The sequence below is a fragment of the Suricata suricatta genome, chromosome 2 (assembly GCF_006229205.1).
Source record: "Suricata suricatta isolate VVHF042 chromosome 2, meerkat_22Aug2017_6uvM2_HiC, whole genome shotgun sequence".
NCBI classification, from domain to species: Eukaryota; Metazoa; Chordata; class Mammalia; order Carnivora; family Herpestidae; genus Suricata; species Suricata suricatta.
Window position 1 is genome coordinate 180,591,288 of NC_043701.1, and position 24,188 is coordinate 180,615,475.

At 45.3% G+C, this 24,188-nt stretch overlaps 1 protein-coding gene across 1 annotated transcript in view; it reads left to right on the plus strand.

Annotated features, from left to right (window-relative positions):
• Positions 1 to 24,188, plus strand: part of FANK1 (fibronectin type III and ankyrin repeat domains 1) — a 96,114-nt gene that overhangs the window by 1,030 nt on the left and 70,896 nt on the right. Inside the window, exon 2 of the mRNA XM_029920608.1 lies at positions 87 to 287. Coding sequence (XP_029776468.1) covers positions 87 to 287 — 201 coding nt within the window. The remainder of the gene's footprint in view (positions 1 to 86; positions 288 to 24,188) is intronic.

The window sequence follows — 24,188 nt, forward strand, 5'->3', positions numbered from 1 at the left end:
CGAGCGGGCGGGCCGGGGCCCCGGGCGCGGTCCGCCGGCTTTTGACACGGAACCTCGGTTGTCCCCCTCGCGTTTTGGCGCCGGAGGGAGGACGGGGGCTAAGCTGCGGCGCGGGTCCGGCGGGGTCGGGGGCGCCGGGCGAGCCCGCAGGGACCGGAGGGACCCGGGGGCGGAGAGCGCGGGCTGGGGGACAGCGCCCCCCGGCGTGCTCCCCGGGAACTGCACCGGCGGAGACGGGCGTTCGCACTGCCCCCTCCTTGTCGTCCTTTTAGTGGAGTTCATTCATGGTAAGGAGCCGTCTTGCCTCGGAAACGTCCTCAGTTGAACACGCAACGAGGCCGGGTCTTGCATTTATGAGAGGGCCCCCGGCTTCCGCCCCTCCACAGTCGCTGATTTAATGGAGAAAAAAAAATTGAGCTTTCGTCCAGGCGTTTTTGATTCCTTGCTAGAGGTCCTACGGGGTAGGACACTCCAAAGGGGGGAAAAATCCTTTTCCTGTTTCCCACGCTGTTTGGCAAAAGGTGGGCCCTCCGGAGTGCCAGATCTAATACTCGCTCAAACTTAACTGGGCACCCGGCCCCCAAACCTCTCCGGGGCTGTCGGGCTCTGCCCCTCCTTTCCAAGCTAAGACCCTAATTGCTCCTTATGCTCTTAAAGCAAGAGCAGTGTTTTCTGTGGAGACTTGGAAGACCTTGAACCTTTATAGAAGGACACATACAGTTTGCTTCGCCAAACCCAAGTCGCCTTTTCTTGGACAATTCGAGAAATGGGCGTAATCAGACAAAATCCATTCTCTGGGAGAAATGCTGGCATTTAAAAAAAAGTCTTTGGTTTCCAGCTAGAAGGTTTTAAAGGTTTGTTTCCTTTCTTTTTACTCTTTTGATGAGGCAAAGCTTACACGTTGTGAGTTATACTTGCTTGAGTTGAATTTGAATTTATATACTACTCTGCCACCTGCATCTATGTCGTGGATGCTACATCTTATCTAACAACAGTACTAACATGTTTGTCTCTGGTCAGACTGATGCGAAATGAAGTGAAATAGATCTTTTCGAAGCAGCAACTGTATTCCTTCAGATTTATGTGATTGTTTAAATGTGTGAAGTTTAAATTTCAACTAATTCAGTGCACACTGTCTTTAGCCACTCTCTATTACGTTCCAGACACTGCTCTGGACATCAGGGGTGGGACAGAGAGCAGGGCAGTGTTTGGGCTGACGCAGGAAAACGCAGGGGAGACCACGCCTCCCTCTGGTCTGAGGCTGGGGAAGAGGAGAGGGACAGAAGGCTTCTCCGAGGCAGTAATAGGCCTGCAGAGTGACCCCGTGAAGAGTAAGGGAAAGGGGTCCACGCAGTGGGAGCCCCTCATATATAGACTGTGAGACTTGAAGGGCAGTTTGGTTTGAGACTCAGGAGTAGGAAGGGTCGGTAAAGCTGTAGCTAGGAAGACGGGGGTAGAGTGGGGTAGAAAAACGACAAGTCTCGAAAAGTCAACAGGAGCCATGAAGGCTTTATAAAATTATGTAAGAAACGTTTTATGTGTATGAATTACACACATATCCTGTCGCATTGGGTCCTGAGGTGGGTGGAAACTTTCGTTAACTAATCCATGTCTGGGGAACATTGTGCATTTATTCCTTACCACATAGTCTTAAATGCTTCTATCAGTATAACGCTTTTATCAATTTAATGTTATAATCCAATCACCACTTACCTTAGGAAATTCTGTTTATTTTTTAAGATTTTTTTTTTTAAGTACTCTCTACACCCCAGTTGGGGCTCTGACTTGCAGCCCCAGGATCAAGAGTCGCGGGCTCCGCTGACTGAGCCAGCCAGGCGCCCTAGGAGATTCTTTCACAGTCTAACGAGCACCATTTTGGACAAATATTTGCTAAATCATCTGCTGTTAGTAAATACTTAAAGGACACCATTAAATAATTTTTGTTTTTTAAGTGTATTTATTTTGAGAGAGAGGAAGGGGCAGAGAGAACACAAGTGGAAGAGGGGCAGAGAGAGAGAGGGAGAGAATCCCAAGCAGGTTCAGCACTAACAGTGCTGAGCCTGATCTGGGGCTTGAACCCACGAACCCGTGAGATCATGACCTGAGCCAAAATCAAGAGTTGGACACTTAACTGATTGAGCCACCCAGGTGCCCCACCATCAAATGATTTTTAAGGTTCCTTTTAACTTCCAAGTTCAGACCTAACTTTCAAAATTCAGATTTTACCTGAAACTCATATTTCAATCTCTCAAAGATATCGGAGAGCACCATAGATATACTATTAACAAGAATTGTAATTATTGATAAGTACAATTAAACTGTGATCAATATTAAATTAACAATGGATCGTCATTATCTGGGAAACTTTACGCCTGGTGTTTCCGTGACACCTTTCGTTAGCGATGGGTTTCGGAGAACATTTTACAACGGTAGTTGAATATCGCAGCAGGAAATTGAGTAAAAAGGAAGGGTCCTCTTAATTGCTTTAAGGATCCGACATATACCCAAGGACAAGGACAAGGAGCTGCTGGAGTCAGCCTAATCCATTCTGTTTCCACACACTGAGGTTTCTATTACTTTTTGGAATGACCTTTATTAATTGAATCATTAAAATCCAATAAACATAAACTCTTCAGACCTCACAGCTGGTTCACCCTCTGGCCATGGGCAGCGGAGGACAGGGGCTGCCACGATTTTACAGAATAATAATAAATCAATGAGCCAAGAAATGACTCCCCAGGGAAATGGCAAATTAAGTAAGTTCACAACCTTGGGCTGTTCAGAGCGGTTTTGGCCCCTGGCTCAGACATTTACATCTTTAATTCTTTCCTTCCTAAACCAATGACACCGTTGGAAAGATAACCCACCTATGAAATAACATGGAAAATATACATCAAATTCTTTTTTTTAAGAAAAGATCTAAGTTTTTAGAAAATATTTAAGTTCAACAGTACTCTCTCTTCCTTAATTTCTTAGTGAGTGACAATACCAAAGGGTAGCTTTGGGGTCTTTATCCTGCCTTTCATGATCTTTCCTAGCCCACCAAATCTCCCCAGGCAGACACACAGTGTTTATCAAAAGCGACATCAAGATAAGCCCCCAGCTCCCACTCAGAACCCTGTTGAACTGCCTGTTCTACTCCCTCTAGAAAAAATCTGGGTCTAGCTTAGGCCAGGCAGCACAACTGCCCTTGGAAAGAAATGCTAAATGGGGATCCGAGTTCTTCGGATGACTAAGAGCCTGAGGCATCCTCTTGAAGGGCTGAAACCCTTCTCCAAACCTGTTTTTCTACTGGTCTGCTCCTCACCGATAGGGTTACATCACCTTCCCGGTCATCCCGGCAGGAACCCAAGAGCCATCCTTCCTCTGTTCCACTCACTACCCCTCGCACCACCCCACCCACCAGCATACCTGTTTCTTCCACCTTTAAAATACAGTCTCCTCCCTACTAGAAGCACCAGGATTCCAAGCACCATCTTGCTAAAGCCGTGAATGGAGGCTCCGCTGGAATCTGCAGCTCCTCCCCCACCCCCCATCTGTGCGCCACCTGAAAGCCAGAGTGACCTCTTCAAAATAGCATATCACCTCCTGTTACTCTTCTGCCAAAAGCCCTCCAGGTTCTTGTAAGGATCTAGTTGCCTCTTCCAACTTACCGGGTGCATGATAGATAATTATGCTTCACGTGTGTGGGTCTTTTAGTCCCTTAAACCTTATCAGCTCCCTTTCAGGGCGGAGAATCTCTGCGCAGACTCTTCCCCCCTCCTGTTCTGACAGGTCTGACTCACTGTCCTCTGGTCTTAGCTTAACCATCTCCTTTTTTTTTTTTTTTTTGAGATTTCTTTTTACATAATCTTTATACCCAGCATGGGACTCGAACTCACAATTCTGAAATCAAGAGTCAGGCTTTACTGACTGAGCCAGGAAAAGCCAGGCACTCCATAACCGTCCCCTCATTGAATCCCAACCTTACACCTTAAAGCAGGTAGTCCCCCCACCCTTCATGTTATTCCTACCTTTGCATTTTTCTCTTCCCGATCACAATTCGACATTCTTGTGTTAATATAAAAAAAAAAAATCTGTTTTCTCCACCAGATTGTAAGGTTGTGGGAAAGGGCCCTGTCTTCCGTTCTGGCCCTGGTGCCTGATGAGAAATAAAGCCCCAAAGCAGCACTGATTGAATGGATGGCACTGCTGTGACCGGCTGAATGCCTAATCTAACTTCATTTCCTGAAGAGCCTGGTGTAGTTAAAAACCAGAGCCATTTTGCTCTAGAGCAGAAAGGGCCGTGCTCCAGTGAAATCTGAAGTACCGCTTGTGAAGGATGCTTCGCAGAGTTCATTCAACACAGGTGCTCATTCATGTTAGCTTGGTTACAAATACAGCATTCCGGGGCCTGGGTGGCTCAGCCGGTTAAGCATCCAACTTCGGCTCAGGTCATGATCTCACGGTTTGTGGGTTCGAGCCCCGCATCAGGCTCTGTGCTGACAGCTCGGAGCCTGGAGCCTGTCTTCGGATTCTGTGTCTCCCTCTCTCTCTGACCTTCCCCTGCTCACGCTCTCTCTCTCTCCTTCTCTCAAAAAAAAAAAAATCTCATTTCATCCAATAAAATGAAGGAAATAGGCAAGTCATCTTATAATTGAGACGAAGCGCTCACGAGGTCACAGACCCACCAGAGCCTTCCCGCTGGCATGGGACATGGTGCGTTCATCACCTGAGAGACTGGTCAGACTAACAGTAATTACGTAAACGCCCAGGAATGGTTCTTAAAGACCTGTTCAGGAGTTGTTTACTCAAGTAGCTTTGACCCCTAAAGAATATCAATTCTATCAATCAATTAACAATATAATTTAAATATTATCATAAAGACAGAAATGCTTCTATAAATCAAGTTCAAAACTTAGAAGAAACAACTCCAAAGCAACATCTTTTAAATAGCCGTAGTTTCAAATCCCCATCAAAATACTATAAAATTCATTGCAATCCTGACCTCAGATACTCTGCCAGCCCAGGAAAGGTGCAGAATGACTTGATGGTGGCCGCCGTGTCTCACCAGAAGTTCAAGTTCACCTCAGCATTATTTCCAGGCCAAGTCTATTCCTGCTGGCTTGGATTTTACCTCCTCTCGATGGGAAAGGGAAGGGCTGTTAGGACGTGCCTCCTCCCAGGAGGTCCTGCCCGGTCACACCCAGGAGCCCAGCTAGCCAACCAAGTTCAAGGAGGGGTTTGTGCACAACGGCAGCATCCTGGAATGGCCCGAGTGACTCATTAAGTACAGAAGGTGGTGTGAACTCCTCACCGAGTAAACAACTCACTGCAGTGTTCCTGCATTTCTGCGCTCACCAGGCCACTGGGGTCAGGGTGGCTGGGACCCTCCAGCCTGTGTCCTGGGAGGCGGAAGGAAGGGAGGAGGCTGTGCCCTGTCCCCTTGCAGGTTGTCAGGGACCCTTCTCTTGTCTTGTTGTCTTGGGAGCGGCCTCTCCTTCTCGTCCCCTGCCTCTGGGTCTCAGGCTGCAATGCACTTGCTGCCCACTCAGCTGTCTGTTGGTTAAAAACAAGTCTTGCAGAGACCTGGGCGGCTCAGTTGGTTAAGCATCCAACTTCGGCTCAGGTCATGATCTCTTGGTTCGTGAGTTTGAGCCCTGCATTGGGCTCTCTGCTCCTTAGCACAGAGCCTGTCTGCGATCCTCTGTCCCTCCCCCTAATCTCTCTCAAAAATAAAAACTAAAAAATTTTTCTTAAAAGTAAAACAAGTCTTGGACATCACTGTCTCTTGGAAACTTTGCCTGTTTCCCATCCCCCAACCTAAATCAGGGTGACTCTCTCCCTCTTGGGTTCTGTGTCTGCATTTTATTAATACCTTTACTGTTCTAGCGTACTTTAATTGATATATATTTATCTGTTCAACTCTCCCATTAGAAGTTAGCTTGAAATGGATTGAGAGATTAAACATAAGACCTGAAATTTTAAGATTCCTGGAAGAGGGGTGCCGGGGTGGCTCAATTGGTTAAGTATCCAACTTTGGCTTGGGTCATGATCTCATAGTTCATGCGTTTGAGCCTTGCGTCAGGCTCTGTGCTGACAGCTCAGAGCCTGGAGCCTGCTTCAGATTCCGTCTCAGGCTCTCTGCCCCTCCCCGACTTGCTCACGCACATGCAAGCTCTCTCTCCTTTTCTCTCTCAAATATAGATAAATATTTTTTTTAAATTGTTAATTATAAAAAGAATGTTTTACTTCCAGGTAACTGGAGAAGCTGGTATATGAATGCCCAAAAGGTACACGAAATGATGCTCAACATCACTCCTCATGAGGGAAATGCAAATCAGAACCGCAATGAGCTATGCCCTCACACCTGTTAGAATGGTCTCAAAAAGACCAGAGACAACAAGCATCAGGGAAGATGTGAAGAAAAGGGAGCCCTAGGGCACTGTCCATGGGAATGTGAACTAGTACGGCCACTAAGGAAAACACTAGAAAAAATTAGAAAATAGAACTACCGTATGATCTATAGTCTCACTTTGGGGTACGTAACTAGAGGGAGTGAAATTGGATCTTGAAGAGATATTTGCACTTTGTCATTGCAGTGTTATTCAAAATAGCCAAGGTATGGAAATAAATGTCTGTCTCTGGATGACATTATATGTATATATATGTGGTGGGATATTATTCAGCCATGAGAAAGGAGGGTGTTCTGCTATGTGAAATAAGTCAAACAGAAAGAAAACACTGCATGATCTCTCTTATATGGAGAATCTAAACAAGTAAGACTCACAGAGACAGTGAGTGGAATGGTGGCTGCCAGGGCCTGGAAGTTGGAGAACATGGGAAAACGTGAGAGTGTACAAACTTTGAGCTAGAAGATGAGTAAATTCTGGGGATCTAATATACATGGTGACTACAGTTAGCACTACTGTATCATATATTTGAAACTGCTGAGAGAACAGCTCTTAAGTGTTCTCAGCATGCATGTAAATATGTAACGTGACAGAGGTGTTAGTTAGCCTGTTGTAATCATTTTTCAAAATCTAAGTGTATCAAATCACGAGGTCATACACCTTAAATCTACTCAATGTTATGTGTCAATAATACCTCAGTGAAGCTGGGGGTGGGGACGGGAAGCCATGAGCTCATCATTATTTTCTTTCCTGAAGCTTCTCTAGATTGCTTGGAGGAAACCAACTAACCCTATTATACTAATTACTTTTGCTAAAGGGTTCTAAGACAGCAAGTGATGGTTATCTCTTACCTTGTACAGGATTTGATGTTACGTATCGAGTTTATATTTTAAGTAAGTTTTAAGTCAGTTTTGTAAGCAACGGTCTCCCAGTGTCCCTGTACCACTGGGGGTCAGTAATGCCTAATCAGATTGGAGAACAATTCCAAATAACCCAGTACTCATTCGGAAAACTCATCCTAAAGGTTCCATTCTCTCTTCTGACTCTGTATTAATATTTGTATCAATTAGGGCTTAATTAGAAAAGTGGAACAACAATAAGAGATACAGGGGAGGGGGTTTCTTGGAGGGATTCGACCCTCTATGACTGTCCAGGATGGTGGAGTCCTCGTAAGATCGTTGCCTCTGCCACTTGAGTCGGGCCCGATGTTGCTCCAAGTCAGCTGCGCCAGCAGTTGGAAGGAAAGCTGGATATGAAGCCCACGCCCGTCTCTCATCAGCTCCAATGTCAGTGATGTGTGTGATCTGCACGGGAAACTGCTGACCTTAACCCTGCAGCGGACACATGCCTGACTCGGCACTTTGAGAACCCAAAGGCGGTGGACACGTCGCATATTCCGGCAGCTGTCCCCACACCAACCAGGTGACCGGCAGGTGAACAGCCGTGAGTCCAGACTGCCATGTGCCTGGTGCCGTGTGCTGCCCTGTGCCATCTGAAGAGGGTAACACAGGAAATGAGAACCGCTGCTTCCCTTTCCCTACTAAAGCTCACAGATATTCATGGGGTGACCTGTAACCCAGACCTGAGCAGGGAAGGGAATTCTGGGGGAATTCTTCAGTGTCGCTAAGTTGGCACAGCACAGACCCACCGAACCCTTTATTACGCTTGTCAGAAGTTCCTTTCTACTCCTAAGTTGCTGAGTCATTTTTATTTTAATCACAAAGGAATGTTTCATCACATGATTTTTCTGCATCTATTGAGATGATTCCCTTGGTCCCCCCTTATTAATGTGATTCACATTGATTTTTCTTTTTAAGAAATGTTTAATATTTATTTCTGTTTTAAGGCGGTGGGAGAGAAATCCCAGGCAGGCTCCGTGCTGTCAGTGCAGAGCCTGACTGGCACAGGGCTCGAACCCGTGAACCCTGAGACCATGACCTGAGCCAAAACCAAGAGTCCCCTGCTCAACCCACTGAGCCACCCCAGTGCATCTACACTGATTGATTTTCAAATGTCAAACCGACCTTGCACTAATGTGATAAACCACACATGACCGTGGTATATTATTTTTCTTAGAGATTACTGAACTTAGTGACCTATTTTTGAAGAGGACTTTTGAGTTTGTATTCATGTGAGTGGACTGTGACCTTATATTTTGTAATCTCTTAGTCTAGTTTCAATGTCAGGTTTATCTTACTCTCAAAGCATGAGTTTGCCTCTATTTTTGTTCCCTTAAAAGTTTTTGGAATGTTGGTGTTATTTCTCCCCTGTGTTGAAAGACACACCGGTGAAGCCATCTGGAACAAGAGTTTTCTTTGTGGGAAAGTTTTACATTATGGCCTCTGTTTACTTAGTAGGGATCGTGGCATATACACCTTCATCTGTTTAGTTTTGCGAAGTCGTGTCTTTCAAGGAATTAGTCCTTTTTTACATAAATCATCTACTTTGTTGTCATAGATTTCCTTACAATAAACTTGTATCTTTGCAGTGTCTATAGGACCTGTAGTGATAACTTTTTTCTTTCCTTGCATTACTAATTTGTGCTGTATCTCTTTCTTGACCTTTCTTGCTAAAGATTCGTATTTGTTGTCTGTTACTGCATGACAAAGTACCCAAAATTTAATGTTTTCAAACAATACTTGTCTGTGGTAGGCACACTCCTAAAATGGGCCCCCGGAATCTATGTGTTGTGTTTTATTCTGCATAATATCTTGTCTTTGGATATGATAGTATATGTTAGACTTCCTCTTGCAAGCCGGCACCAGCGGTAGTCTCCGTGCTGGTCTGGTGAAGTGAGAATCCACGCCAAGGAAACCCAGCTGCCCGCCACCTCCAGGACCTAAGGGTGGCCTCTAGCCCGTGGCCAGCCAAAAACCTGGGTACTGCATCACGCAAACATAAGGAAATGGATTCTGTCAACAGTCTGAGCGGGTTTGAAAGTGGCTTCTTCCCCAGAAACACCTCCAGATAACAACTTAGTCCAGCTGACAGCCCTGTGAGACGCCCCGGGCAGAGAAGTCCCTTGAGCTGTCCCCAAGTTCCTGGCACATGGAAAATGTAAGATAGTAAATATGTGTTTTCTTTTATTATTTTTTAAAATTTAAATTCAAGCTAATTAACATATAGTGTCATAATGATTTCAGGAGTAGAATCAAGTGATTCGTCACTTACATATAACACCCAGTGCTCATCCCAGCAAGTGCCCTCCTTAATGCCCATTGTACATTTGGCCCACCCCCACCCAATACGACACAGCAACCCTCAGTTTGTTCTCTGTAGTTAAGAGGCTGTTATGGGGGCACCTGGGGGCTCAGTCGGTTAATGGTCCAACTTCGGACCCAGTCATGATCTCGTGGTTCGTGAGCTCGGGCCCTGCGTTGGGCTCTGTTCTGACAGCTCAGGGCCTGGATCCTGCTTTGGATTCTCTCTCTCTCTCTCTCTCTCTCTCTCTCTCTCTCTCTCTTTCTGCCTCTTCTCCACTCCTGCTCTGTCTGTCTCTCTCAAAAATATATTAAAAAAAAAAGAATCTCTTATGGTTTGTCTCCATCTCTGTTTTTATATTATTTTGGCTTCCCTTCCCTTATTTTCATCTGTAGTGTATCTTAAATTCCACATATGAGAGAAGTCACATGATATGTATCTTTCTCTGATTTCGCTTAGCATAACACATTCCAATTCCATCCATGTTGTTGCAAATGGCAATATTTCATTCTTTTTGACTGCCGAGTAATAACACGCCATTGTACTATATATCATGTCTTCTTTATCCATTCATTAGTCGATGGACATTTGGGCTCTTCTGATATTTTAGCTATTGTCAATAGTGCTGCTATAAACATTGGGGTGCATGTGCCCTTTTGAATCAGCACTGCTGTATCCTTTGGATAAATTCCTAGTAGTGCAATTGCTGGGATGTAAGGTAGTTCAATTTTAATTTTTTGAGGCACCGCCACACTGTTTTCCAGAGCGGCTGCACCAGTTCACATTCCCACCAGCAGTGGACAAGGTTTCCTCTTTCTCTGCATCCTCACCAGCATCTGTTGTTGCCTGAGTTGTTCATGTTAGCCATTCTGACAGGTGGGAGGTGGTATCTCATCGTGATTTTGATTTGTATTTCCGGATGATGAGTGAGGTTGAGCATCTTTTCATGTGTCTGTTAGCCGTCTGGATGTCTTCTTTGAAAGAGTGTCTATTCATGTCTTCTGCCCATTTCTTCACTCACTTATTTTGTTTGTTTGGGTGTTGAATTTGATAAGTTCTTTATAGATTTTGGATACTAATCCTTTATCTGATATGTCATTTGCAAATATCTTCTCCCATTCCATCGGTTGGCTTTTAGTTTTGCTGATTGTTTCCTTCACTGTGCAGAAGCTTTTTATCTGGATGAGGTCTTAATAGTTCATTTTTGCTTTAGTTTCCCTTGCCTCGGGAGACATGTCAAGTAAGAAGTTGCTGCGGCTGAGGTCAAAGAGGTTGTTGCCTGCTTTCTCCTCTAGGATTTTGATGGCTTCCTGTCTTACAGTTAGGTCTCTCATCCATTTTGAGTTTATTTTTGTGTGTGGTGTGAGAAAGTGGTTCAGGTTCATTCTTCTGCATGTCGCTGTCCAGTTTTCCCAACACCATTTGCTGAAGAGACTGTTTTTTTTCATCAGATATTCATTCTTTCCCGCTTTGTAAAATACTAGTTGGCCATACATCTATGGGTCCATTTCTGGGTTCTCTTTTCTGTTCCATTGATCTGAGTGTCTGTGTCTTGGGCCCATACCATACTGTGTTGATGATTACAGCTTTGTAATACATTTTAAAGTCCGGGATTGTGATGCCCCCAGCTTTGGCTTACTTTTTTGGGATTACTTTGGCTCTTCAGGGTCTTTTCTGGTTCCATACAAATTTTAGGATTGTTTGTTCAAGCTCTGTGGGCAATGCTGGGTTATTTTGATAGGGATTGCTAAATACGTGTTTTCTTAAACTCTTCATTTGTGGTAATTTGTTATGCAACGATGGAAAACAAATATATTGTCTCATATCGTTTCTGTGGGTCAGGATTTCAGGAGTACTTTAGGTGGATGGCCTTGTTTTGTGTTGTAATCAGCACATGGGCCAGGGCTGCATCATCTCAAAGCTTGACTGAAGCCAAGGGATCTGATTTCAAGGTGGCGCACTCGAAATGGCGCCACATTCGTGCTGGCTGTTAGTAGATCTTAGTAATTTAGCACATTAATTTCTCTGTAGGATTGCCTGAGGGTCCTTACAACTTGGTAGTTCATTTTTTAAAATATTTTTTTACATTTATTCATTTTTGAGAGACAGAGCATGAGCTGTGGCGGCGGGGTGGGGGGGAGATAGAGAGGGAGACACAGAATCTGAAGCAGGCTCCAGGCTCTGAGCTGTGAGCACAGAGCCCAACTTGGGGCTGGAACCCACAAATCATGAGATCATGACCTGAGCCAAAGTTGGACACTTAACTCACTGAGCCACCCAGATGCCCCAGTAGTTCATTTTATCCAGAGCGAGTGATCTGTGAGAGAGGAAGCTGAAAGCTGTGATGTCTTTTATGAACTGACCTTGGATGTCACACTCTGTCATTGGCATTTTCATCTTAATAACACAGGCCAGCCCTACTCGCTATGAGAGAGCCTGAGAGAGGGCTGTTCAAGGCACAGATGACAGGAGGTGAGAACTGTGGCAGGCTGGATCCTACAGAAATGACCAATGGTATCATTCAAATCACCAGTTTTTGGCTTTTTGTATATTCTCCATTGTGCATTTATTTTATTTATTTGATTATTTGTTTATTTATAATGTAATTTATTGTCAAGTTCACTAACATACAGTGTATGCACAGTGCTCTTGGTTTTGGGGCTAGATTCCCATGATTCATCGCTTATATACAACCCCCAGTGCTCATCCCAACAAGTGCCCTCCTCACCCCCACCATCAACCCTCAGTTTGTTCTCTGTATTTAAGAGGCTCTTATGGTTTGCCTCCCTCTCTGTAACTATTTTGTCCCCTTCCCCTCCCCCATCATCTTCTGTTAAGTTTCTCAAGTTCTACATATGACTGAAAACATAGGAGATCTGTCTTTCTCTGGCTGACTTATGTCATTCAGCATAATACCCTCAAGTTCCATCCATGTTGCTGCCAATGGCAGGATTTCATTCTTTCTCGTTGCCAAATAGTACTCCATTGTATATATAAACCACATCTTTATCCATTCATCAGTTGATGGATACTTAGGCGCTTTCCATGATTTGGCTATTGTTGAAAGCGCAATGTATTTGTGTTATATTTCATTGATTTCTGCTTTGACCCTAATTATTTCCATCTTTAAGTTTTCTGTTTTTAAAAAAATTTTTTTAATGTTTATTTTTGAGAGAGAGAAAAACAGAGTGTGAGCAGGGGGAGGGGCAGAGAGAGGGGAACACACTGAATCCAAAGCAGACTCCAGGCTCTGAGCTGTCAGCACAGAGCCCAATGTGGGGCTTGAACTCACAAACCATGAAATCATGACCTGAACCAAAGTCAGATGCTTAACTGACTGAGCCACCCAGGTGCCCCAAGTTTTCTGTTCTTTTTTGAAAAAGTTTTTGGGGTGCCTGGGTGGGTCAGTCATTTAAGTGTCTGGCTTCAGTTCAGGTCATGATATCACAGTTTGTGAGTTCAAGCCCTGCTCTCAGTGCAGAGCCTGCGTCAGATCCTCTGTCTCCCTCTCTCTCTCTACCCTTCCCCGACTCTCTTTCTCTCTCTCTCAAAAGTAAATAAACGTTTTAAAAATTTCTTTCGAGATAGATACTGATATTGTTGTTTTGCAGCCTACTTTTTCCAATAGGTGCACTGAAGACTATGAATTTCCCTCCAAGCCCAGATTTAACTAAAGTCCCCAAGTTTTTATTTTTTGTGAAGCTGTATTCAAGTATGACATGTGCACAAGAAAGTGCACAATATTGAATACACAGGTTAATGAATTATCCCAAAGTAAACACACTTGTAACCTGCTTGTAACCACACTTTTGACCCCGGTCGAGAGATAGACAACGTTAGTTATTTCAAAGCTTGGGTCTTATAATACTGACTGTTCCTTTAAAGGTCGTGTCTGATCATTCCAGCTCCCGAATCGCTTATAGTTTTGTCTCTCTTTTCTGTGTTTCAGCCATTTGGTCACGTTTCTTGGCATTCCTGGATTTTTTTTTCTTACTGAACGCTCGACATTCTTTGTGAAAATCATAGAAGTTTTGATAGATGTTATCCATAGAGGATTTTATGTCCCTTGGTCATCAGTTAATTTAGCCTTAGCCTAGGGTGGTCTATTCTCCGTTTGCATTTATTCTTAGGATGTAGCCATTTCAGGGATCTGAGCTGAAAACTCGGGGCCTTTACCGGTGCCCTGCCCTTTCCGCAAGTCTATTTCGTCTCCATTCCCGGCACCGGGGCACCGGCCAGACCTCTGCTCCTCTGTGGTCAGGAGGTTGCTCAGGCTGGTCTCAGGGGGCTCAGTGTCTGTGCTCCCATTTCTTAGGGTCTTGGCTCTTTAAGCCTTGGCTGTTTGGGTGGAATTCAACCCAATGTTTTCGTCTCCCAGCTCAGCGCGCCCGCTGAAAGCTCTATGAAACCACCTGTGTTTGTCCTCGTGACCCAGCGATGAATCAGCAAATGCCAAAGGGCCAGCGTGGGGGGATGTGCGGCCAACTTTGGTAGCTGACATTGCAGAGCCCGCTTGGGATTCTCTGTCTCTCCCTCTCTCTCTGCCCCTCCCCTGCTCAGATGCCCCTCTCTGTCTCTCTCAAAATAAATAAATAAACTTTTTTAAAAAAGCAGTGAAAAGATCTACATCCTGATTTCTGTGGCTCAGATGCTTGTAATGAGAGGACATTTCAGGGTTCGTTTGTCCCCTCTGTGAATTGTGAGGTGGGCTTTTCAGACTAAACGTAGCCCCCTTGAGCTCTGTAGCTACACAGACACGCACCTTGTCCTAACTTATGCTTCTGCTTTCTGTTGTCTGTGTGTATATATAGTCTTCGAAAATGTTCAGAGCCGGGGCGCCTGGGTGGCTCAGTCGGTTAAGCCTCCGACTTCGGCTCAGGTCAGATCTCACGTTCGAGGGTTCGAGCCCTGCGTCAGGCTCTGTGCTGACAGTTCAGAGCCTGGAGCCTGCTTCTGGTTCTGTGTCTCCTTCTCCCTCTGCCCCTCCCCCTCTCATGCTCTGTCTCTCTCTGTATCAAAAATAAATTAAAAAAAAAGAAAATGTTCAGAGCCGTAGAATAGTTCAAAGTCGTACAATGAACATTTCCATACTCTTCACGTGGATTTGATTGTTTACATTTTGCCAGAGTTGATTTCTCTCTTTCTCTCCCTTCCCAGACACACACACACACACACACACGAGCATACACATGCACACTTTTTGAACCCCTGGAAAGATGCACACACCATCACACTTCATGTTTCTCCTAAGAACCGGGATACTCTTCCGTGACCACACCACCACGGATACATCCCCCGAATTTAACACTGACACATTAATATTATGTGCAGTCCCTGTTCATATTTTCCCGGCTGTCTTCATAATGTGCTTTATGGTTCTTTTTTTTTTTTTTAAGTCATTGGGACCCTTTTCAGGGTTACACTTGGCCTTTAATCGTTTTAGTCCTTCAGTCTTGTTTAGTGTAGAGCCGTGTCCGTATTTTTTTCCTTTCACGACACTGATATTTTTGAAGTGGCCCGCCCAGTTACCTTATAGAAGGTTCCATGCTGGTTTGTCTGACTGTTGCCTCACTGTTTTGAGTTAGATACGTGCACAAGGGATGTAATGTTACACAGACGATGCTGTCTCTTTTGTTGCGTCCTATCAGGAGGCGCATGATGTCAGTTCTGTACCTTGATACAAGGTCACTGCTGAAACAGAAGACACGGATGAAATGAGCTGAAGAGCTGGGGAATGTGTCAAGAAGACAAAGACTTGTTTCTCAAGGCTGCCAGGGCTGGTGCCGCAGGAGCCGGCACGTCATGTTGCATAAGCCACTGCTTGGTCCTTCTTCTCACAGGGAGGGTGGCAGGTGCATGGAAAGGAAGGACTCGCCCCTCCCCCCAAGACGTCTCCTAGCACAAGAGAGAAGCTGACCCGTATGAAAGAATTTTCCAGTGTGAGGGGAGAGAATATCTTCCAGCTTCGGGCCACAACACAGATGTGAGCGTGGCAAGAAGAGTGACTCGGGGGCTTGGTAACTGGGGCAAACCCCACTCTCCATGCTTTTATTTTCACTGCTTCCCAGTAAGTACTGACGATTCTAATTAGATTTACTTCCTCCTTGCTTCCACATTCACGGTAGTCATTCCCATTTTTACTGCCTCCCTCATGTTGACTCACCGGGGCCCTCCCCTCCCCTGCCCTGTGATACCCATGGTAGCCTCCTCCTGGTGTTCTCACCTGTGCTCTGCCTCGCTGTACCCAAGTTGGTCTGTGTGACCAATGACATACGGCAGAAGTGGTATGTCACTTCCAAGACTAGATTATAAAAGACTGGAGCTTTGTCTTGGGCTGGTCTTCAATCTCTCTCTTTCTCCCCCTCCCCCCCCCCCCCCCCCCCCCCCCCCCTCTCTCTCTCTCTCTCTCTCTCTCTCTCTCTCTCTCTCTCTCTCTCTCATACCTACCAATTGCCATGTCATGAACACACTCACGCATTCTATGGAAAGCCCTGCATGGGGAGGAACGGGGCCAAGTCCCAGCGAGGACTGGCTCGTGCCAGGAGCTCAGTGAGTGAGCTTCCGGGCGGATTCTCCAGCCTCAGCCGAGTCTTGAGATGCTGGCAGCCCCAGCCGTCAACTTGACCGTAATCTCTAAAGAGCCTGAGCCAGACCCACCCAGCTAGGGCGTCCCGGATTCCTGACCCTAAAAACTGCGAGATGATAGGTACTTGTTGCTTTAAGCCACTAAGCTTTGCGATAATTTGCTACATGGCCTTGGAAGCAGACGCCATGTTGTATCTGCTGCTGTGGAAACCTGCACTTTTGATCTCCCCCTCCTATACCTGGTTTTGCACTTCTCTCTGGACTTGAGTATTTTGTGTTGTTGGATAAGTAATATAGTACAAATCTCAAAAACAAATTATAACAACATATAGTGGAAAATCTCGTTCTGTAACACATCCACCCAGTTCCTGCCTTGCAGGCAGCCACTCATTCCTTTCTGATATATCAGTCCAGGGGTAGTTTAAATATTATATATATTGGTATGTAATATATATATATAAATAAATTTATATATTTACATATAAAATCATATATATGCTCTATAATCATATATATGAGCATATTGTATATGCTACATTCCTTTCTCTGTTCTGTACTTTGCTCTTTTTCTTTTTTTTTAATGTTTATTTATTTTTAAGAGGCAGAGAGAGACAGAGCACAAGCAGGTGAGGGGCAGAGAGAGAAGGAGACACAGAAACAGAAGCAGGCTCCGGGCTCTGAGCTGTCAGCACAGACCCTGACGCAGGGCTCGAACCCATGGACTATGAGATCATGACCTGAGCCAAAGTCCCATGGACTGTAAGATCATGACCTGAGCCAAAGTCGAACGCTCAACCAACTCAGCCACCCAGGCGCCCCTATACTTTGCTTTTTTCACCTAACATTACATTTTGCTTTCTTTTTATTATCATGAGTTCTCATATTTTAAACAACCGTATAATATTCCACTGTATAAATCTGCCCTAATTGATTTAACCAGCCCACTACTGACAGGCAGTTTGTCTTCAGTTGTTTGCTACTGTGATAGGGTGAGTAAAAGGTGTCAACATCTTAATCCCTGGAACCTGTGAATGTGTCACCTTCCAAGGCAAAATGGGCTTTGCAGCTGTGATGAAGGGCCGTGAAAAGGGGGAGAGGAACCTGTATTATCCAGGTGGCCGCCATGTACTCAATCACCAGTCCTTTTTCAAGAGCAGAAGCGTTAGCGTCGGGAAGAAGGTACCGGCGGAGTTTGCAGTGAAAGAGGGTTCGACCCAAGGATTGTGGGACCACCGCAGAAGCTGGCGAAGGCTCAGAAACTTCTCTCCCCCAGAACCTCCGGAAACAATGAGCCTTTGATTTTAGCCGGGCAAGACCCGCTGTGGACTTCTGACCTCCAGAACTGTAAGATAATGAACTTGTGTGGTTTAAGGCTATATTTATGGGAGGTGGTTGTAACCACAGAAAACACACAGCTACAGTTACAGTTATAAACAGAGTGGCATTAAATCATCTCGTTCAGTGGACACTGTGCATTTTCTGCAAGCACATTTGCAAAAGAAACGACTAGATGTGGAGCTGCCCGAAGGCGGTGCTAGTTTGGCTCAGGCCGGCTTCCAAGAGTAACATTCGTGGGAACTTCCGCAGTCTCTCCAACTAGTGCATAGTCAAACTTTTGGATGTTTAACGTTTAATAATTGATTTTTAACGTTTAATAATTGAAAAACCCTAATTCCTTTGAACAAGCCAATTATTACTCCATATTCCTCGTCCGCGCACCACATTTAGAATCTCTTTCAGAGTTAAGACTAAGTCCTTACTTCTTTTTACTCCGTGCTGTTTGCCTGTGTCCCTCCTACCACCTCACACAGAGTGGGTCTCCCCCAAGAATGATAAAACGACGTGTATTTAAAGGCAGCCATTCTACAATAGCGGGCAAGAAATGTTGTGTAGAATCCACTTTATCCATCTTTATCTCCAACAAATATCATTTACGAAAACAGAATGTTTCCTCTGTTTTGGACGAAAACATCCTTGTAATCTCGACAAGTGCAGAGTTAAGAAGTGGGGGCCGGCCCTGGTTGTGCCCTTCCCCTCCTTTGTTTTTTGATGTCTGACTGATGGCTGTAAAGTGGGGTCACCAACGCGTGGCCTCCCCTTGCCTCTGTGCCCCGGGCAGCCACCGCAGACCTTTCTCCTTTAAGAGCGCCAGGATCCTGGCTCCTGGACGGGGGCCAATCCTCATTGACTATTTGCACAACAGCTAAAACTTGTTTGTGCTACTTAAGGACTAACAGCTGCACCCCGGGCTGTAACCTTCCGCTTTTCCAGAGGAGAACGAAACCTGTAGAAACCTCTACCACCTTCCTTCTCTTGGCTTGGGGACGGTTCTGCCTCGGTCGGTTCCTTCTGTTTTCTTCCTATTTTCACTGCCAACCTCTTTCCTTTTTTGAGATCTTAAAATTTCACAGCAAGAAAAAGCTGTCCCTTTTCCTAAAAACACTGGAGATTCTTATTTTTTTTTTTCAAATTAGTTTCTTTTGTTTATAGTGTAACCTGGTTGATTTGAAATTGAATTTAAAAAGTTGTTTGTTTGGTAAAAGTTCTGACCCGAAAAATATCCTGGTTAAGCACTTGAGCTGTTAGCTGAAGCTTATTTACTGCATCGCGTGTAGCCTCAGTGTGGACCCGTGTGTACATTTCAGAATTTTCAAAACTTCTAAGAAACCACAAAGCCTAAGTATTTTTTTAAATGTTTGTTTATTTTTGAGAGAGGGACAGAGTGTGAGCGGGGGAGGGGCAGAGAGAGAGAGGAAGATAGGTCTGAAGCAGCTCCAGGCTCTGAGCTGTCAGCCCAGAGTCCGACGCGGGGCTCGAACTCACAAACTGAAATCATGCCCTGAGCCGAACTCAGACGCTTAACCTACTGAGCCACCCAGGTGCCCCAAAACTTAAGCAGAGGAAGCCCTGGAAATACAAAACAAATCTATTGACAGTGAGCCTGAGTATCAAGTTCTTTGGTCACTGACAAGGGTGTCACGTGATGAGGCCTTTTAAGAAAAACCTGTGACTGTCCACCTGCGCTTCTGAATCGCTGGTAGTTAATACCCAACGAAGGCTCTGAAGATAGGCTGGTGCTTCTCCAGCCTTTTCTGATCACGTGCCCACGTTTTGATGGGTTCTCATTCCACGTGAGACCCAGCCTCAAGCCGTTTCTCGGCCTGCCGAGAGGTCTGGTGCTCCGTGTGCTGATGTACCGACCCGTTGTGGGGCAGTGAGCGGGTGGCCCGTGACTGTGACCCGAAGTACGCACGATGGGAACTTGATGACGCGGTCCTGGGGCTGTTGGCCTGAGTCGGGTCAGTTTGTCCCGGGCGTCTCCGCTAGAGCTTTCTGGCAAGAGTCCTGGCCGTCACTGCCTCCAAATAGCACCTCTTCACTTGGAGTTAATTTTAGATCCAAAGGAGCTAATGTTGGGATGAGCACTGGGGTTGCATGTAAAGCAGTTCGACGACAGGTTGTATTAAAAAATAAAAAGGAAACGAACTAATATACAGAGCTGTGATCGTGCCGAGGACGTTTAAATAGTCACCAGAACTGGTATTTCTAAACTCCCCACCTCCGCGTCACAGTGTGGGACACTCCTCTTCTCCCTTAGGAAATCAGCTGCCTGTGGACAGTGTTTTCCCCCAGCACAGAATGTGGAAGGGTCCTCATTCTTCTTTGATGCAACAATCTAAACTTGCATTGCTTTTTTCATTTTCCAGAGCTCCACTGTGTATCTTTTTAGGCCTTTAAAAAAACAAAACCTCCATAGTCTCTTATGTGGTCATTTGCACACCCCACTCCCTGTCTCAGCGGTGGTAAGCCCCGGGAGTCCAAGAACCACACGCCTGCCTGTTCACTGTGTCACCAGCACTTTCGCAGTGTGGACACTTAGGGCCTCAAGGATTGGATACGTAAATGGAAGTGTGGGCAGGATTGAAAACTTCCAAGATTAGGGGAAAACTATAGTGCTATGGATAAAGAAGCATTGACCCAAGACAGTGTTTCTTTACCGTATTTTCATTATTTTTCCCCAGGGAAAAAAATTAAATTCTCCCAAAGGAAAATTAAATACATTGAAGGAAATTAAATATTCAGATATGGTTGAGCTTTGAAAGGTCAATGTAATAGCTAAGGTCCCCTCCCCCACCCTCACCTCCAGGAATTACTATGGGGGCATATTGTTTAAGTGGAATGTCTCTGATTTGAGGCCTGGTCTCCTGTTTCTTTGGGGGAGCTTGCGTTTACTTCCTGAAGATTGGATTGACCGTAGAAGGTGAGGGCGATTGTCCTCAGAAGTGTGGTTTGCAAGCTCCTGAGCTGGGTGGGGCCGGGAGGTGAAATGAGAGAATTTCTGGCAGTGAACTTCTATTCCACCCGAGGGAGGTTTGGTGAGAAGGAGCCAGGGAGACCGGAGGCAGTTGGCAAAACCTTGGGAAAAACTGGTAGATCCAGTTCTCCCAGGAATCAATCCAGGCACAGTAAACTTGACCGTGAAGCAAAAGTGGCTTTGCCTTGTGTGGGGAGAATGGCGCCTCCGGAGCACAGGTTCACGCACATCCTTTGTCGCCATTGGTTTTGTTCAACTTGGTGTCAACTGGGCCCGGCAAGACAAGACTGGAAAACGGGAAAGGGTGTGATGTGACCATTGCATGTTTTTTCCCATTGAAGCACAGATTTTTTTCCCCTATAATTTGGAGTGATTGGCATTTTCAAATTTAATTGCTCTATATCAACTTCACAGTTTGTAATCTGCGATTCGCTGTTTCTTTCCTCACAGTAGAACTATTTTGTTCCTTTGGGTATGAGAAAGGAATACAGGGTTTAGAAATCGGATTTCTATCTATGGAAAATACGAACCGTCTGCATTTCCCTTACCTAGGTTCACGGTTCTGTAGTCTAACAAGACAACCTTTATGGACCTGGGGTAAACTATATTGATTGTGTGCTGTGTATATTTGGAAACAAAAATCTATAGTTAAATCTTGGCCCTGTGTTATTTATCACAGCCAAAAGATGGAAACAACACGGGCGTCCGTGAGCAGATGGACAGATCAGCTAACAAAATGTTTATACGTACAATGGGGTACCACTGAGCCTCAAAAAGGAAGCATTCTGACACAGGCTACAGCATGGGTGAACGTCGAAGACCATATGCAAGTGAAATAAGCCAGTCACAGAAGGACAAATACCATGTGATTCGACTGTCAAAGGACACAAATAATTGAGGAATGCTTGTCCTTTACGAGAAAGTAAGCCACGGAGGGGGGACTATAATGTCTCCTAAGCAATGGGACACTCTTCCTGAGGGATTTTGGGCAGGATTGAGTTTTATGCAGCTTTAGAGGAGCAATGCAGACTGCGTGATGTGCTTATGTGACCTCATTCAGAAAGCTCAGGGAGGAGTTAAGTAGAGCCCAGAGCTGGCTCAGCATTTGGGGATTGGCTGACTGGATGTAGGGCATTGCTGGTCAGGTGGGAGCATTTACTGGAACACGGAAGTTTGGTTTGCTGATATGGCACCTGGGGCTGGAATGCCTCTAATGTGGGTCTAGAAATTTAGTTCTCTACTTTTTAGAGTAGTCAAATCCACAGACACAGAACGTAGAATAGAGCTCGCCAGGAGCTAGGGGAAAGGGGTGGGGATTGTTTAGTGGATGAGCACAGGATTTCAGTTTAAGATTAAAAAAGTTCTGGAGATGTGTAGTACTGATGGCTGCACAGTAATGTGTGTGTCCCTAATGCCACTGATTGTACACCTACAGACGGCTACACTGGGGGCGCCTGAGTGGCTCAGTTGGTTGAGCATCTGACTCTTGATTTCAGCTAAAGTCCTGGTCCCAGGGTCGTGGGACCCACCCCCATGTCGGGCTCCACACTGAGCGTGGAGCCTGCTTAAGAGTCTCTCTCGTGACCGCCAAAACCAAGAGCTGGATGCCCAACCGACCGAGCCACCCAGGCGCCCCGACGATGACTTAGAGTCTAGATTGCTCAACTGATCAGTCAACGGAGGACACTGAGACCATGTCTCAAAGTGCAGGGGAAGCGTATTGACTCAGGCGGTGACTGCTGCCTTTTGCCCAGAACTGTGCTTTTTTAAAAAAAATTTTTAACTCTCCTTTCGTATATAACAATCGTGAATATGTGTGTAAAAAAACTTTTGCCACTTAGTGGGGAAACTTAAGCTAAATAATGTTTAGCATCTTCATTATTTTTTTTCCCATGTATTTATTTTTTGAAAGACAGAGAGACAGCACAAGTGGGGGAGGGGCAGAGAGAGAGAGGGAGATACAGAATCCGAAGCAGCTCCAGGCTCTGAGCTGTCAGCACAGAGCCCGACGCGGGGCTTGAACCCACAAACTGTGAGATCATGACCTGAGCTGAAGTCAGACACTTAACTGAGTCATCCAGGCACCCCAGCATCTTCATTCTTAAATGAAAAGATTATTTTAAAAACTCTAAGATTACTATTTTGTAATTGACCAGCCAGTACAAAATTATTGAAACATTGGATATACAAAAAAAAAAATTTAATTCCCTGTGTTTTGTCCCCTTGCTGCGGGGCACTGGTGGACATAAGTAATTTCAGACGCTCTGAACAGACACGGTACAGGATGCAGGAGAAGAAAGCCACCATCATTTAGCCTGCACATTTTGCTTTTTGTTTTTCTGGGATTCAGGTGCAGCCTGAGCCTTAAAATCTCTGGCCTCCAAGTCTCTCACAACATTGGTGGCACTTTTAGCTCCATGGTAAAAGGGAGATGTGACTTTGGATGACATGTGTCCTGATAGCCATTTTCATAAGGTACCCAGAGGCATTACGGTTTTATCCCTCCGTGTTCCCTAGATTTATGAAGTAGAAACTTTCAGGAAAGTTTTGTTGTTTTGGGTAAAACGTTCTAATTTTGTGTCTCCTGGAGCAGGCCTAGTAATAAATGCAGGTGGTCGGGAATGATTGGTCTTTGGCGGAAGGTCACGTGAACACTTCTGTGTTTCTGTGTGATTTGTGACTCAGGTGAACACACACTGTTGAGACCCTCAGGATAAATAGCGAGTGTGCCTGAGTTGGGCTCGGCCACCGTGGTCGCCGTCGGCCCAGAGCGAGCCCTGGGAAGCAGACAGCCCAGCAGTGGCACAAAACCTCTGGCGATGGGTTTCCCAATGGCTTGCCAGAGCCCCAATCTATCAGCAGACCAAGGCTTTGATACGAGGCGAGGCTTTCCGGTGAAGGTGTCCATGGGTTTGTATCCAGTTAAAAATCAGCTTTCAATGTATTCGAGAACCCTGTTTGTTTTAAAGCAAATTTGGGGGATGCTTATGTCTGTCCACTTTTGTTCTTTTGTGGTGCTGCCTATGAATGATGCTGGCCATCTGATTATTTCATCCATTAATCAGAAAATCTGTGCGTCACTCTCCCTGCTCTCTTATCTTGACTGTTCTTGGCCTTTTGCACTTACCTCGTAAGTCAATTCTAAAGTCTATGTGTTTTGCAAAAGTTGTCGAGATTTCCATTGGGATTAAATCGATAGGTCATTCTGGGGAGAATGTTACAGGATCCAAACTATGAGCTTTATCTCCCCATTTCTTATGTCTTTAGTACACTCTAAAATGCTGTGATTTTCTCCATTAAGGCCTAACACCATTCTTAGATTGATTACTAGTTTCATTGCGTTTTCAGTGCTATTGTAAATTATTTGAATTGTTAAAGTTTAATTTTTTAAAAATATTAATTATTTTGAGAGAGAGCGTGCGTGTGCACACAAACTCGGGAGGGGCAGAGAGAGCAGGAGAGAGAGAATCTCAAGCAGGGGAGGAGCAGAGAAAGAGAAGGACACAGAATCTGTCAGCATAGAGCACGACATGGGGCTCAGTCTCCTGGACCTGAGATCATGACCTGAGCTGAAATCGAGTCTGAGTGCCTGGGTGGCTCAGTGCCTTGAAGGTCTGACTTCAGCTCAGGTCACGATGTCACAGTTCATGAGTTTGAGCCTCACGTCAGGCTCACTGCTGTCAGTCTGTCAGCAC